Source organism: Lontra canadensis, unplaced genomic scaffold (assembly GCF_010015895.1).
Source record: "Lontra canadensis isolate GAN:19392208 unplaced genomic scaffold, GSC_riverotter_1.0 scaffold76, whole genome shotgun sequence".
In the NCBI taxonomy this organism is placed as follows: domain Eukaryota; kingdom Metazoa; phylum Chordata; class Mammalia; order Carnivora; family Mustelidae; genus Lontra; species Lontra canadensis.
Window position 1 is genome coordinate 642,227 of NW_022631070.1, and position 16,202 is coordinate 658,428.

The window sequence follows — 16,202 nt, forward strand, 5'->3', positions numbered from 1 at the left end:
GGCATTGGGAATTAACAAAATAGCGGAATCTCAGCTCACTCATAAGAAACGATCACATTGGTGTCATTTCATGAAAATGAAGTAGTTCGACGCTGCTCTGTGCCTGGCACTGTTCCGGGGACTGGGGAAATCGCCCACGTGTCTGTCTTCATGGGGCACACAGGCCTTACGGGAGAATGCAGGTTAGGTGTGCAGCAGATGTGGGCACCCTAACTCGGAAGCCTGGTAGGAGACAGTCCTACCACCTGGTCACAGACAGGTCACCGCCAACTTCCTGGCTGAGGAGGGTGTTTTCCCTGGTCTGAAAGGATGGAGTACAAATGTGCCTTCTGAGCGTTCAGGCTTTCATAGGGACAGAGGAGCTGTATATGCCCAGACCTTTTTCTAAACTTACTAATTACACAAGTCACTTTACCACCTTAAGAGTGAATAAGAGTGGATAGCAGGTCCAAATAATTAGGAAAATAAATTCCTTCTCCTAGAAGCCAAAGAAGGAAGGAAGAAGCATTTTCTGTACCACCTTCCCCGTTCCCCAGCTTTGCTCCAGTTCCAGTCTGGTGTGACATCCAAGACCCCTGCCTACATTTCCAGCCCCATCTTCTGATGCTTCCTTTTTTAGCCCTTTAGAACTACTGTAGGCCACCCATGATGCCGTACTGTCTCAGAACATTTATCCATGCTTCATGGAATATTTAGTCCCATGTTGCACGTGATAAAAATTCTAATACTCTTTCAGCAAACCACAATTCTTCATTTAGGGCTTATCTTCTTTAACATCCCTTGCTGGATTTGACTACTTCTTGCATTGTGACCTTGTGGTCACCTTTTCTGACTGTGTGTTGTCATACCTGTCACAGTACCATCAATGTCAGTGACAGTTGCCCTGAACTTTATTCGGGACAGCAACTCTTACGTACTTTGGATAAATTTTTCACAACATTTTGCTAGGTAGATATCACTTGCTCCACAAAACAAACACCCAGCTCTCCTTTAAAGAATCATCTCCGTCACTGAAAACGTTAAGATGGTAGAATTCAGGAAAATGTCAGAGAATGGAATTTTAAGTTGTTTTTTTTTGTTGTTGTTGCTGCATAAAAAATATTGCACAATATTTTAGAACTTCCTTTTGGTTTAATTTTGTAGAATACATGGGGTTTTCAGTGATTAGTTTAAAAGCATTAGAAAATTTAAACAATTCCTATCTCTTTACCTGTCCCATTGGAGCATCTCCCATATATCTTAACTTCGGCTGTGGAATACTATTGCTACAACTATAATCACTTATCTGTCTTTTTAAAGTTAGATCATGTATTTGCAATCTAAGTGCTTAACTGTTTTAGTAGGTATTTTTAAGCAGCATTTTCTTTGACCTTTTTTTGTACTTTGTAAGTATGAAGCCTCAAACAGTAACAATGAATCTCAATTTTATTTTAGCAAAAGCATCTGGAAATTGAAAGAACTACTAAGTGGTTGAAAATGCTAAAAGGATGGGAAAAATACAAGAACACCGAAAAGGTAATTAACATAATGTTACTTCTCTCTGAAACTGCACAAATTCAATGTGGATTGTCCCAATAAAAGTTTCTTTTAAATTATAGGAGTATTCGTGTTCATATTCCTTCTAAAACTTTCAGTAGAATTTAATTTAGTGGGATGCCTCAAATTAGGAGTCATTACGTTATAACAGAATATCCAGGTCAGGTCGGTTTCAGCACTTTAGAGGATGTCCCAGGTAGTCCAGAGGTAGATGGTTTCAGGAGTGATTCGCTTCAGACGCGCCATCATGTTGCCTGCGACGTAGTGTCGCTCCCTCTCTCTTCTCTGCCTTCTCCAGTGCCAGCTTTACCTTGAGGTTGGCTTCCCCCTGGGATCAGAATCCTTGCAGCAGTTCCGGGCTTTATACCCACAGGTGACACTGCTCAGGAAGAAGGCTGGCCTCAAAAGCTTTCCCTGAAGCAGGAGCGGTCTTTCCAAAATCTTTTTGCCCTGCAGAGTTGGTGCTGAGTTTTAAACCAGTTAAAAACGTAACACACACATCTATTACTGTCACTGCCACTCATCCCAAAAGTCTTTAAATATTGGGAAGCTGTGGAGTTCTTGGTGGCAGAAGTTTTTCTTAAAAGAGGAAAGGTCTCTAGTTCAATAAAGTTGGGAATACCAGAGCTAACCCAAGTGAAGCAAAGTCAAGTCCTTTACGACAGGACTCCTCAGAGTCTTTACTATTGTAACACGTGGCAGAGAGAACACACCTTCAAGACAGACCTTAAGCTGAGTGGAACTTACTCAACCATGGGAATCTTTTTGTCAGAGGGCATCTCACAGGACTAGTGCCCCTTTTCTTTTGAGCATTCCAAAATACCCTTACTTAACGTCTGTTAGACTCTTTTATTATTTTATTTTCATCAGGAGTAAGCTCGTTTTGAGGTTGTTGGTTTTATTAAGTGTGTTTGAGCATTAGGTTGGAACTCAAGATGTTTTTTTGAGAGGAATCCGTTCAAAGTAGAATGTTAGTTACAACATCTGTGCCCTTGTTCATTATCATGCTGTCTCCCAGAGTGGCCTAAAGTTGGCGCCTACTTTACTCCATGTCTGTGGGAAGATTGCTCAACTGGTAATTACAGGGTAAATGTTGATGTGCGGCACCTCCACTTTCATCTCAACATTTCTTCTAAGAGGAGATCTGTAGAATTATATGGCTTTATGTTCTCCTCGAGTATACATATATCTATGAAAGTATATAAGCCAGTATAAAAATGAGCAATTCTACCATTATTCTGACAATGACTCTGGCTAATGTAGTTCCCAGTAAGAGAGATTTTTAACAGAACAGTTTCCTTGATGTATAATTTTAAAGCACTTTCTCACAACTATAATGCTGGAATTATTTGATAATATATGGTCCAATTTGGTGAGCAACAGAATGTACCTTCTAAAAGAATTGCTGCTTTCAATTCATACCTCGTTTTAAATTGCACTGAGGAAAAAAAAAAAAAGGAGCGTGTGTTTTTCTTCTCTTCCAAGAGGAGGTGGAAGTTTTCTGTCCACAGATTCCTTACTCATATAATGGTAATACAAAGAAATTTCTAAAAGTGTCTTGAAATTAAAATATAGCTGTGATAAAGAATATTTGGATCTTTAGAATCTAAACTTTAATGAAAGACAGTTTCCATTAAGGTTGTTTGTGTTGCCTGTGTCTCACAGTTCTCACGGCCCCTGGTTTAGTAGTACTGGGTTTAAAAAATACAGTCTATTAAATGAAGTCATCTCTGTTAAGTGGAGACATTATGATTTAATTAGTCGTGATATAATTGTGTCTAAGCTATGTCATAGCAGAGTACCTATGACAGATAAAGTTTGTTCCCTTTTTTTAAGTCAAGTAATTGAAGGGACCTTATATTAGTTTGCATTTTATTTTACTGATGGGAGAATGGAGGCACCAAATTTATAAATAAATTTCTTAAGGTCACACAGATTGTTGGTCGCAGCAGGAGGTCCCATGTCCACACTCGAAGGTTCGTTTACTGTACCATCTTTCATGTTTGCTTTCCCTTTGGTGTTTGTCAATAAAAAGTCAGAAGGAAATAGAATGTGGTTATAAGAGCCAATAGGGCCTCGTGTATGGTTTAAAACTTTTTTCACATCGGGCCTTGAGGGGCTCGTGCCTATCTGGAGGCTGAGGTGGAGACGCTAATGGAACAGGGATGTGCAAAGAAAACGGAGAGGCGGTAAAGAGATCAGCAGCTCAGCACGAACTATTGTTTCCTGGTAATACACTTGGGGTGTTGCAAGTACCCCAGATGGAACCCTTCTGGGTTGGCTGCAAAGTTGGCTCGCGGGCCGGCATGTGATGTGGACTGGCACTGGACTGGCACGTTCATCACTTCTGTGAAATCGCTAACGTTAGAAAGAGTTATTGGAAATGTTAGGTCGGTCAGTGGAATTTTTTTTAGTTGATGGATGCTTAAATATATCTGTGTGACTGAAATAAATTACTTGTTTCTGTTGGCGAGGGAACAGAGATACTAAAAGCAAAAGGTAGATTTCAGGGAACCTTAATTTATTTTTTCTTGAAGATTTTATGTATCATACCCCTAAAAGAAAATTCTAACAGGATTTTAAAGGTACTGATTTTTAACTTAGAATATTAAAATGCTGTTTAAATCCAACATACAGAAATTCTGTATCATGGTTGTTAAAACTGCTGTCTGGGGGCGCTGGGTGGCAAAGTCGGTAAAGAGCCCAACTCTCGGTTTCAGGTCAGGTTGTGAAACCGAGTCCTGTGTCAGGCTTCGTGAGGCAGCATGGGGGTCTCCTGGAGAGTCTCCCTCTCCTTCTCATGCTCTCGCTCTCTCTCACATATAAATAAATAAATCTTGAAAACAAAACCAGACCATAAGAGACTCTTAATCTCAGGAAACAAACCTAGGGTTGCTGGGGTTGGAGGTGTAGGGAGAGGGGGGTGGGGTTATGGACATTGGGGAGGGTGTGTGCTATGGTGAGTGCTGTGAAGTGTGTAAACCTGGCGATTCACAGACCTGTACCCCTGGGGCAAATAATACATTCTATGTTAATTAAAAAAAAAAAGACAAAAAAACAAACAAAACAACAAAACCAGAAACTGTGGTCCTTGAAGTCAGACTAACTGAATTTCAGTTCTTCTATAGTTTGTTTGTTGTATGATTTGGCGTTACTGTTCCATATCTTCATTTTCTCATCCGTAACATGGGGATGTTAACAATAGCTTGTTCCTCTCCAGGGGTGCGATGGTACAGGCTCCCTGCTCCCCCTGCTGCTCCCACTGCCTGTGCGCCCTCGCTCTCTCTGGCAAATAAACAAAGAAAATACCAAAAAAAGAAAATGCGATAGTATGACAAGGAATAAACTGATATAGAAACATATATGCAGGCTCCTAATAAATAATCACAAGGTGTTAGCGTAACATTTATTATTAAAGTCATTTTTACTGGATTCATTATTTTCCTCACCCTCATCTCCGCATTGCCCCTTCCTGCCAAATCCCCGCGGGTCCTTCAGTATTGCTCCTCCCCGACTCTGTCACGTAGAATTCATCCCCCCTTCCTCGGATACAGTGTTTCTCATACAGCCTCAAGGGGAGAGCCGCTGTGTTGGTCCAGTAAGTAACCACCGCGTTCACTGCCCTCACCCCGACAGCTTTGTTCCTCAACTTTTTCCGGTTTCCCCCCCAGTCTCTTGTGTCCTGTGACAGAAGGGCTAACGGCTCGTGCCCATTTAGGCGGTGCAGTGCCTGCTGTTCTCTTCTTCCCACTCTGGCCCCCTCGGGGAGTCTGTCTCTGTCCCGACTTCTCCCATCAGGGTGTGACGCCCAGCTCTGTAGCAGGGAGTATTTCATAATAAAGGGCTATCGGTTCATGGCATCAGTTTATCTGCCTACACACCAGTTTCCCCCCCGCTACTGTGAGCTCCACAGAATTCCTTCATGTTCTAGCCCGAGCGCCTACCTAGAAAGTGTTGGCCACAAAGCAGGCAGTCATTACCAAGTTCCTTTTTAGAATGAATGAGTGATGTTCATTTATGAGTTGGGATAAACACCTATCACCTGCTGCTGCTGAAGTCTACTTAATTTAAAGCTGTGATCTCTTAAGAGGCTGTGGGATTTGGCAGAAGTGCCCTGAAATAGGACTAAGAGGAGAAATTCTTTGACCGAGGTGAGCCACTTCTCAGTGCCATGGTCTCCCAGCATTGAAAGAACTCGCTTTGCCTACATTACAGGCTATCATAGAAAATATGAGGTATTAGCCAGTTGAAGGATTCTCGGCAAATGTAAACTGGACACTGTTCTGGAGAAGAAGCAAATTTTATTTGTGTATGTCACACTTGTTATAATTCCTACTTGGTTTTACAAAATTTCCAAAATTTCTATGATGGTTGAAAATTATGTTTCTATAATGTCTTTCTGTCCTGTAAGAGTTGCATTTGAAAAACAGTAGGCATAATTGACATTTTTTTCATAATTTAAAATTGTTATTTTAAGGTCTCATAATTTAATCCTTGTTCTGGTATATGTGACTTTGTATGCATGTTTTTTATTTCACTGCCTCCTAAAGCTGAATTCCAGATACATCTCTTTTTATATTCCTTTTTTTTAAATTGAAGTAGAGTTGACGCACAGTGTTATATGAATTTCAGGTGTGCAGCATAATGATTTGACAACTCTGTGTTATGCTTACCTTTTAAATACAGTTTCATTATCATTATTTTAATGCTTTTCTGATCTGTGTATTTTAGTAAGTTCACTTGAGCGGATCAGTGGGTACTAGCTACCTGCAAAATGGTCTTGGAAAGATGGTCTTTGTTTTTTATAAAATGCAAAATAAATACCTTTTGCTAAAAGATGGTGATATCGTGCGTGTGCCTTGGGCGCATTACTTAACTTTTTTGTGATTCACTTTCACCATCTGTAAAATTAGGATAATAAAATATGGAATTGTTGATGTGATTAAATAAGAGAAACATCTATATATAGTTTAAAATAGTTTCCTACATATAGTAAATGCCCAGTAAAAGTTGTGCCTCATTTTTCTAGCCCTGGAGTAGCACTGGGACCATTAATTTTTTCTTTCTACCTGAAATTTCTCTCTCTTTTTTTTTTTTTAAGATTTTGTGTATTTATTCAACAGAGAACACAAAAAGTAGGGGGGGTGGCAAGTGGAGGGATAGGTGCCTTGCTGAGCAGGGAGCCCAGTGTGGGACTTGATCCCTCGGATCATGACCTGAGCTGAAGGCAGCCAGGGCCACCCAAGTGCCCCTACTATTTCTTATTAATATAATCATAATTTAATTTTTTAAAAATGTACATACTTTAAGATGAAAAATAGACATATATAGTTGGTGAATACAGAATTGGTTTAAAAGCAATAAAATAATGTCTGAAATCTTTTCAAGTAATATAGTGTGAGAAAGACATGTCAGAACTCTTGTTTTACTCACTGAAAACATCAGCCTGATGGAGATTCATGTCCATCGAAGTTAATCTGCTCACCGTCATCATATTCTACTTGGTTATTAAACTATAACTTTTCAATTTTGTAGTAGTTTCCACACCTTCTGATACTCATATTGGATGCTTGAAGTAGAGCATCTTCACTTTAGAAGTTCAGGAGATAAATTGAAAATACTTCTAGTATAATGGTAAATGTTACGACTTCGGAATGAATGTAGATGACAGACTTTCTTTAGGAACATAAATCTTAAATTCATTTTTTTTTTTTACATGACACTCAGTTTGCAATTAAAGGTGGTAGCTGTTTTCCTATGTGGGAAATGTTGCACAGAGCAGAGTCTGGTTTACACAGGACTTTTCTGTATATATTCTTCCAGTCAGAGCTACTGCATGAGTTTAAAAAACTTCCAGGATTCTAATCAGTATCTACTGAAATTTCAAATTTGAGTCATAGTGTGTTTATACCAAAAGAACAAAGCCAGAACTCGATATGGAATTACCTAATTCAAGGTCATTCATATGGAATTACCTAATTCAAGAGTTGTTCTACATTGTTACTCATTCTAAATCACAGCATCAGTTTATAAAACTACACCATGACTTAGGTTCTGAAGCTTTAAATTAAAAAAATTTTTTAAAGTGAGGTAGTATAGAGTAGTAGTAGTTGAAACTCTGCTTCTTAACTCATAACTTGTCAGCATTTCAATTACTAGAACTTACATCCTGTTTTCTTAGCCATTCTATTCAAATATATTATTTTGATCATGAAGGTAATTATGTACCTATTCTTACCTCAGTCCCCAAGGTTTCTGCCATGATTTGTTTAGTCATTTCTTTGTTTAGACATGTTCTTTTAAATTTCAAAGTTTTATTGTGCACAACTTTGTAATAACCATATAGATTTGTATGTTATTTGAATATATAGCTTTGAGGAGAAAGGATACAATTATAGGAAGATGGAGAAGCAGATGGAGTCTTAGGATTCATAGAGTGACAGCGGATCCGAAGAGTTGACAAAACTGATGATTTATTCCTTATCTCATTCAAAAGCGATGGCAGGTTATTCCTGGAGAACTGCCAAAATCAAAAAGAGGAGAGGGAGATGGGAGTATGGGGTAGAGGTGTGGAGGGGAGAGGAGGGACAGGGAGTTGGGGAGTGGGGAGAGAACTAAAGATTGTGGGGGGACCTTAGCCGAGTTGTGAGCTAAACAGGGTATGTTATGTTGATAGGCTCTGGAAAGCCCCAGAGAGAAGATGCCGCAGGAAAGGATATTAGGGCTACACTATTCTCTACACTCCCATGAAAACACTTTGGGGACAAGGAAATCTTTTTGCTATTTGAAGCCTTTTAGATGTGTGGGGGAAAAGGAAGAAAATCTGTAACTAGTTAATTATATCAAGAGGGAGTGTGTAAGTCAGATGTTCACACCTTAAAAAAGAGCACTGATCATGCTGTCATGCTGTGTGAGGAGCACCTTTGTAACCGTATGAAAATACTCATGTACTAGGTGTCCTTAATGTTTTCCTTGTTGTGTACTCTGCCGGCCTCTGTGTGTGCCTCCCACCCATCGAGATGATGGGATCTAAGTGTCCCCTGTCAAAATGTATCAGTTATCATGGATGCTTTGAAAAGAAAGCACTAACAGGTATTAATTAGTTGATTTGAGGGCTCAGTCTAAGATTCTTGTCATTTATAACCTTCAATTTATTTATTTCAATAAGTTTCATAGGAGAATTTACAAAGGAATCCCACTCCAGCTCAGAGGTGAAGTCTGGGCTCTGCTTCTGGAGATCCCTAAAATGAAAGAAGAAACAAGAGACCTCTATAGTGTGAGTATTTAAAGCTAACTTGTTATTTTGAAATTGAAAAGTAAAACCCATTTCTTTTCACTTTCAAGGTGATGTAAGATATTTGTATCATTTGAAGTTATAGTAAAATGATACTACATTGAGTTGTAGAAGCCTATTATTTTCTTGATTGTTTGGTTTAGTGCCATGTACTTCCTGACTTGTGAACAAATACTTCAGGGAAAATGCTACTTTCTGTATCAGTCAGTAAGTGTCCAGTGCTTTTCAAATACTTGAAATGACCAGTGTTGGGACATATTCATGAGGAAAATGGACTAACTCCTGATCGTAGCTGCGTGTGTGCCATGTAGTGTTTTGTTTTAAGATTTTATTTATTTATTTGACAGAGGGATCACAAGTAGGCAGCGGGGTAGTGGGGAAGCAAGCTCCCTGCCAAGCAGAGAGCCCGATGTGGGGCTCGATCCCAGGACGCTGGGATCATGACCTGAGCCAAAGGCAGACGCGTAACCTACTGAGCCACCCAGGTGCCCCCCATGTAGTGTTAATAAAGACATCTACAGTGTTGCTTCTAGACTTTGTGGGAAAACAGCGTGGGATTCAGTTTATCCAACAGCTGCCTATATGTGGTTGACTGTTTGCTTCTGGGTGTGAGAAAAGAATTTTTCTCCAAGACCAGTAGGTATCTCTAGGTATTGTTGTTTGTTAATCAAAGGTCAAACTTTTAACTCAATGATCAGTAATGCTTTCCTTAAATTAGGTAATACATTATCTTTACCTCCTTGTCATCTCAGGTATTCTCCTTTCTAAATCTGAAGTTTATAGTAACCTTTGAAAGGAATGATTATCTGAAAATCTTTTTGAAATGTGTCCCTCAGAAAGTGAATATAAATAGAATAAAATGGATGAAAGAAAAATTGCTTATAATTTAAACTCAAAACTAATTATAAAAGGAACTTTGGAATACTCTTGATATTTTCTTTCCTTTTTCATGTAATGTGTTTGTGCGTGTAATATTTAATCAAGATGAAAGATAATAAATACTGGCTAATTTAAAGAGTTACTTATTTTGTGTGTCTAAAAGGTTTTTTAAATTAGCTGTTTGGGCCCTACACAGACAGGCACAGTTTATGTCTTAGAGATTTAGAGTTTCAAGTTATTTTAGTTATTTTAGTCTGCTGATTAGGTACTTGCTTTTAGTATCATAGTCTTAAAGACAATATTGAAAATGGTGTCTGAGAGAACATATAAAATCTAACCCCAGGGTGCCTGGGTGGCTCAGTTGTTAAACGTCTGCCTTGGGCTCAGGTCATGATCCCAGAGTTCTGGGATCGAGCCCTGCATCCAGCTCCCTGCTCAGCAGAAGCCTGCTTCTCTCTCTCCCTCTCCCCCTGCTTGTGTTCCCTCTCTCGCTGTGTCTCTCTCTGTCAAATAAATAAATAAAGTGTCTTAAAAAAAAAATCTAACCCTAACACCTAGCACAGTGTGTCGTAAATGGTAGGTGCTCATTAAATTCTTGTTTAATTAATGAGAGAAGACAGTTACTCTTCTTTCGCATGCTGTCTTTGTTTCCTTGGGCTCCGTAAAGTGCCACAAACTGAGTGGCTCCCAACAGCAGCACCGTCTTCTCTCACACGTCTGGAGGCTGGAGGTCAGACACCAGGGTTTCAGCAGGTCCCTAGATGGTCTCAAGGCTGGGGGAGAATCCTTCCTCACCTCTTCCTAAATTCTGGCATTGCTGGCACCACTCCTGGGCTCTCAGCTGCCTCAGTCTGCTCTCTGCCTGCCTCCTCACATGGCCTTCTCCGTGTATGTGTCTGTATGTCTGTGGTGTCTGACCTGATACGGACGCCAGTTCTCGGACGTGGGGCCACCCTCGTCCAGCATATGTCATCTTCACTCAGACATCTGCAGAGACCCTGTTTCCAAATCGGGTCCATTCACAGGTTCTGGGTAGACATGAGTTTGGGGAAGGGGCACTGTTCGATCCAGCACACATTCTATAGCAGAATTCTGCTTTCAGCGATCTTTTAGACCTTTTCTACATGGAATAAAAGGATCCCAGCACTGGTTGACATGAGGGATCTATTTAGTGAATGCTGGACATACAGTAACAATAGCAAAAGAAAGGACTTGCCTTCCAGTACTTTTTTAAGGGTTATTTTTTCTAACACTTTCATAAAAAATTTTTTAAATTTATATTTGAGTTTTCCTGGCACCCTTATTTGGTGATCTTCCTTTCCCACTCTTTCTTACTCTGTCTCTCCAAAGATGGTCAGAGTTGCTCTCTTCAGGTGGGAGCTTGAGGAGGAAGAGAACTACTAAGATTTTTCTCAGGTGGGTGAGACTGTCGCTGGTCCTGAGCTGGCACTCTCATCCGCCACTTCCTCCTGTTCTTTCAGGTGTCCCTCAGTGTCACTTGTGTGTGTCGTGGTAGAGCTCACAGGTGGCAGTTCTGTCCGTTGTGGTTAACAGCCTCACCTATGGCCTTCCTGGGGCTTCATAATCTTTTTGGTCAAAGGAACCACAATACTGCGGAGCTTTCATGTGAATGGTTTCCACTCTCCTTCCACTTCAGGTTTATAGATTCCCTAGATCCTATTTCTTTTTAAATAAAATGTATATTCTTGTATTATTATGACACTCATGGGTCTCAGCCCACCCAATCTCAGAGATAACTAGAAGCTGTTTTACCTCCTTGCACTAAGATAAGAAATATGCTCGATTTCCTGTATTCTGTACATTCATTGGTAAATATTCTAGGACATAATCTTTCTGACCTACTATTTTTTATCTGCTAACTGAAATTTGCTTCTGTCTTGAGGCCTTTTTATATTGGATTTTCTTGTCCTCTAGAGAAACTGATACTGTAGGTGTGTTTCTGCCTCTGAACTAAATTTTTGTAAAGAACATTTTATCATGTCCTGTCAGACATTTTCTATGTTTTGACATCTCATTTATTAACAGGAGGCCTGTAGAACAATAACTGAAACCTCTTTACTTGCCCATTACCTTTAAAAAATAAAAATAAAAAAGAACAAATATGAACAGATTACCATTTTTAAACTAAATTTTGGTAATATCTTCTGGATCGACTTGTATCAGCGATAGTGTACAGTAATATTTTAGTGGTCGTGTGATTCTTGTATAATATTATAAATATCTTCCTGTGTATTTAGCACTCTGAATTATACTGTGATTACTCTTCATGGTTTTAAAAGCTACAGAAGCTGCCCTTGTCTGAGCTCCCACCTCAAGACACAGAAAGTACACATAGTTACAAAACCCTTGACACAGACACCCATATTCCAGATAGCCTGCTGCTTCCTGCTTTCAGCTAAAGTCAGGAATTAGCCAGTTACGTTTTCATATGTATTTATTGGAGTTGATTCAGGCAGAGATCTGTATCACCAGCACATGGTAACACGAGTCAGTATAATATATGTATATGGATGCGTAATTATACATTAGCGTGGTTAAATATAGATTAGTATACATTTTAATCTCTTTTATCTAGTTCAGCTTGGGAGATTAAATATCCTCATTCAGCTCCCGTCCCCTGAAATGCCACGAAACTGACAGCAGGGAGTTTCTGTAAAGGCAAAGCCCATGAGGAGTAAGAAACAGGAGAGAGAATGGCTGCCAGTATCTGGAAACCAGACAGACACTTACTGTACTCAGCAAACCCAAGAAAATGGAAGCTCCGGCTGCCTGATTTCGATCTCAGAATCTCCAGGAGCCTTGGTAATTGTCAACTGCAGGTGCCTCAGGGAGCGGAGGTGAAGCTCAGAACCGTGGAAGTGGCCCAGAGTCCGTCGCAGGAGGAGTTAGAGCCTTGACGTCACCCCCGCACCGGTGCAAGTCCGAGGTTTACCACTTGGAGAGAATGAACGAGAGGGCCTCTGGGCTGGAGAGGACCCAGATGTTCCTCAGGGGGAGGGCGCAGAGGAACTGCGTATCCTGAGCTGCGGGCGTGCTGGCCTCCTTCCCAGCACATTGGTGGCCAGGTGCTTGTCTTCCTGACCAGAGACCAGAAGATACTTCTCTGAGGAATCTGCCCAGCCGCGGGACATAAACCCAGAGACACTGACTCCGGGGGAACCCCAGCGACACCGCCCGGTCGGATCACTCTGAGGTGGAGACACAGTTGTGAAGCCCCACCTCCGCACACAGAGCTCGCCATCAGCTTTCTGGTATTCTACTTTTAAAAAGAAGCAGACAGCGAAATACCGCTGTTCACTTGAGGAAAGGAGCTAACAGAAAGACACACGAGAACAAATGGAAAGAAGAAACGTGTAAGAAACAGACTATAGAGCAAGAAGAAAACTTAGAAGAATGATCACAAGCATCTTCAGAGGGATCAAACTAGGTATTACATCCATAAAGCAAGTACAGAAGCCTATAAAAAGGAACCTTTGAGAAAAACAAAGAGCTTTTTAGCTATAAAAAATTATAATAGAACTGAAAGATTTGAGAGGATGTTTGAGAGTAACAATTGAAGGAATTTCCTAGAAAGCAGATGATAAATTCAAAGAAATGGAAAATAATAGAGAAAATACAAGAAAGTTAAATGACAGCTAGAGATTCCACACTGTAATAGTAAGAGTTGCAGAAAGAGGAAATGGCAGTGCAGGCGGGAGGGATGAAGAAATCGACAAAGGAATTACTGAAGAAATCACTCAGAACTGAGAGACGGGAGTCTCCGTTTATAAGACTGAAAAAATCCATCAGGCGCCAGCCCTGTGGATAAAAGTAGATTCAAATCAAGCACAAAAGTGTGAGGTTTCAGGACATGGAGAGAAAAATGCCTACGAGCCTCTAGAGAAAAAGCAGATTTCGCACAAAGAAACCAGAATTAGAGTGGCGACGCTAGAAGCTAGAAGACAGTAAGGACAGTGGCTTTTGAGCAAAATTATTTTCCAATTTAGAATTCTAAAACAGCCCAACAGTTGAGTAAGAAGGAGGTAGTAGTATCAGACATTTGAAGTTGCAAAACAATCTATCTTCCATACACCCTTCCACAGGGGCTACTAGAGGATGTGCTTCTCCGGGACGAGGGAATAAACCAAGGAAGAAGATGACGTGAGACCCAGGGGACAGGGGGCCCAAGCGAAGGAAGGCCTAGCGGAGGGTGAAGGGGGACCCCAAGACCCCAGCTGTGCAGCAGGCCCAGAGGTCCAGGAGCCCAAGGCTGGAGCAGGTCTGAAGGCTCTGGAGAGACATCTGCACAAAGTTGAAGTCAGAGTACCTTTTCCATTGCAATTTTCCAGCGCCCGAGGAGTGAGTTTGGGATCGGATTAGCAACAAGCCTGTAGACAATGAAGCAGATCAAGAAACAAGGCAATGATTAGCTCAAAGGAAAACAAAAATACTGTGCTGGAAAGAAAAAAGAAATCCTAGTAGAGTCTGTGGCTCAGCTGTGAAGAGCTTTTACGTAGTCTTATCAAGGCAAACTCTGAAAAGTACTTCATTCCTAATTCAAATTGAATTGTATTGTTAAGATGGGAAGGGAAAGGTGGTGGGAAGAGGGAAGGGATGGATGTGGGAGAGATGGGGACATGGCTGGGAGGGAAGATCTTCATTGTGTGCCTTTCCACGTTCGTTGGTGAACCACAGGCGTGGCTTTCCTAAACCAAGACTTCTGTTTAATAAGAATTATTTTATGATTTCATATTTTAATGAAAATTATTTTCAATAACTGACTTCCTTAAAAATGTGCTTTCTTCCCCTCTTTTTTCTCTTCAGAAATTAAAACACAGAGCCCGGGGTTGTTCACCTGATATCAGACAGATAGACCTTGACGTCAACCGCACGTTTAGGGACCATATTATGTTTAGAGACAGATACGGTGTTAAGTAAGTAAACTTTCATGTGATGAAATGTATATGGCATTTATAAAGAGTATTAAAGTCTTTGTTCACTTAAAACATGAATGAGTAGAATGTCTTGTGTGAACTATAATTTTGATGTAGGTCCTAAAGGTTTAAGCTTTTGCAGATTGTTTGGTCCGTGTTGTGTGAAACCTAGTGTCTAGGTTCACTTAAATTTTTTAGCCTTTGACATAGTAGATGCTATTTGGTTGGCAAAGAGTCATTTTATGATCTGGGAATTCTTAAAAATGTAGTGGCTACTTTTATTAAAATCTTAGTGAAGAAATGGGAAGTTGTGTTTGAGGACCGGGTCAGAGACAAATAGATCCCTATGAACTTGACCCCAATGCACAGCTGAAACTAAAACAGATGAGGAGTGAATGTCTGCAAAGAGTATTACAGTTTATGCATGAGCAGTGCAGTTTTGCTGACCTCTGTATTGGCCAAGTTCAACATGAGAAACAGAAACCAGTAAGAGATGTGTATTCAGAGATTTATTGAGAGGAACTGGCTTGGTAGCAGGGGTTGACTAGGCAAGTCCCGTATCTGGAGAACAGGCCACCAGCAGGGACAGCCTGCAACTCCTGAGCATAAGCCGAGCTGTTGTCCACAGGAAGAGCTGCTTCAGGGAGGCCTCACATTTGCTTTTACAACCTTTCACCTGATTGGATCAGGCCCACCAAGACGATCTAGGAACTAGGATCATCTCTGCTACTTAAAGTCAAATCCTGCTTATGGATTTTAATCACATCTACCAAATGCTTTTTTTACAGCCACATGTAGGTTAGCTTTTGAATAATTGGGGGCTGTAGCCTAGCCAGGGTGACACCAATGGTGTACTGACCATTATAGTACATCCTTATCAACTCAGTTTCCAAATACAGGTTAATACAAGGTCGTACTTCACCTAACATGAAATAACTCTTTAGCCTTGGACTGAAACTAGTCTAACCCTTTCCCCACAAGAGGATACAAAGTCCTTGGTGATGTTTACTCTTTTGCTTTGACGCTCTAAAACTTAAACACTGCAATATAAAATTAACTGTTAATAATATGTCTGTCTAATATAGCTAATACGTTAGATGAAAAGGGAAAAGGAAGGAGGAAAACAAATATTTTAAAATACATATGTGTAAACATCCACCAAAATAAGGAAGAAATGCTCACAAAAATTATAATCATCATCTCTTTTTTTTTTTTAATTTTTTAACAAGATTTTACTTATTTGAGAGAGAGAGAAAGAGGGCAGGAGAGAGAGCGAGCAGGAGGGGAGGAGTAGAGGGAGAAGGAGAAGCAGGCTTCCTGCTGAGCAGGGAGCCTGGTGTGGGGCTTGATCCCAAGACCCTGGGATCATGACCTGAGCCAAAGTTGGGACGCTTAATGAGCTGAGCCACCCGGGTGCCCCTATAATCATTTCTGTGGCTGGGTATGTAGTTATGACTGATTTCCACCACCCATTTCATATTCCCTTTGTCTTCCACAGGCACCTGGTCATGATACTATACCTGGTGGGGTGACCTACATTTTCATTCGGGACCATCGCA

The 16,202-nt window shown here is 40.6% G+C and overlaps 1 protein-coding gene across 4 annotated transcripts in view; it reads left to right on the top strand.

The window, feature by feature from the left end:
• The window catches only part of USP6NL (USP6 N-terminal like), a 157,843-nt gene that overhangs the window by 109,985 nt on the left and 31,656 nt on the right, over window positions 1-16,202 (top strand). For all 4 annotated transcript variants that reach the window (XM_032881607.1, XM_032881608.1, XM_032881604.1 and 1 more), the window contains 3 exons: window positions 1,435-1,515; window positions 8,705-8,812; window positions 14,534-14,643. In XM_032881607.1, coding sequence (XP_032737498.1) covers window positions 1,435-1,515; window positions 8,705-8,812; window positions 14,534-14,643 — 299 coding nt within the window. The remainder of the gene's footprint in view (window positions 1-1,434; window positions 1,516-8,704; window positions 8,813-14,533; window positions 14,644-16,202) is intronic.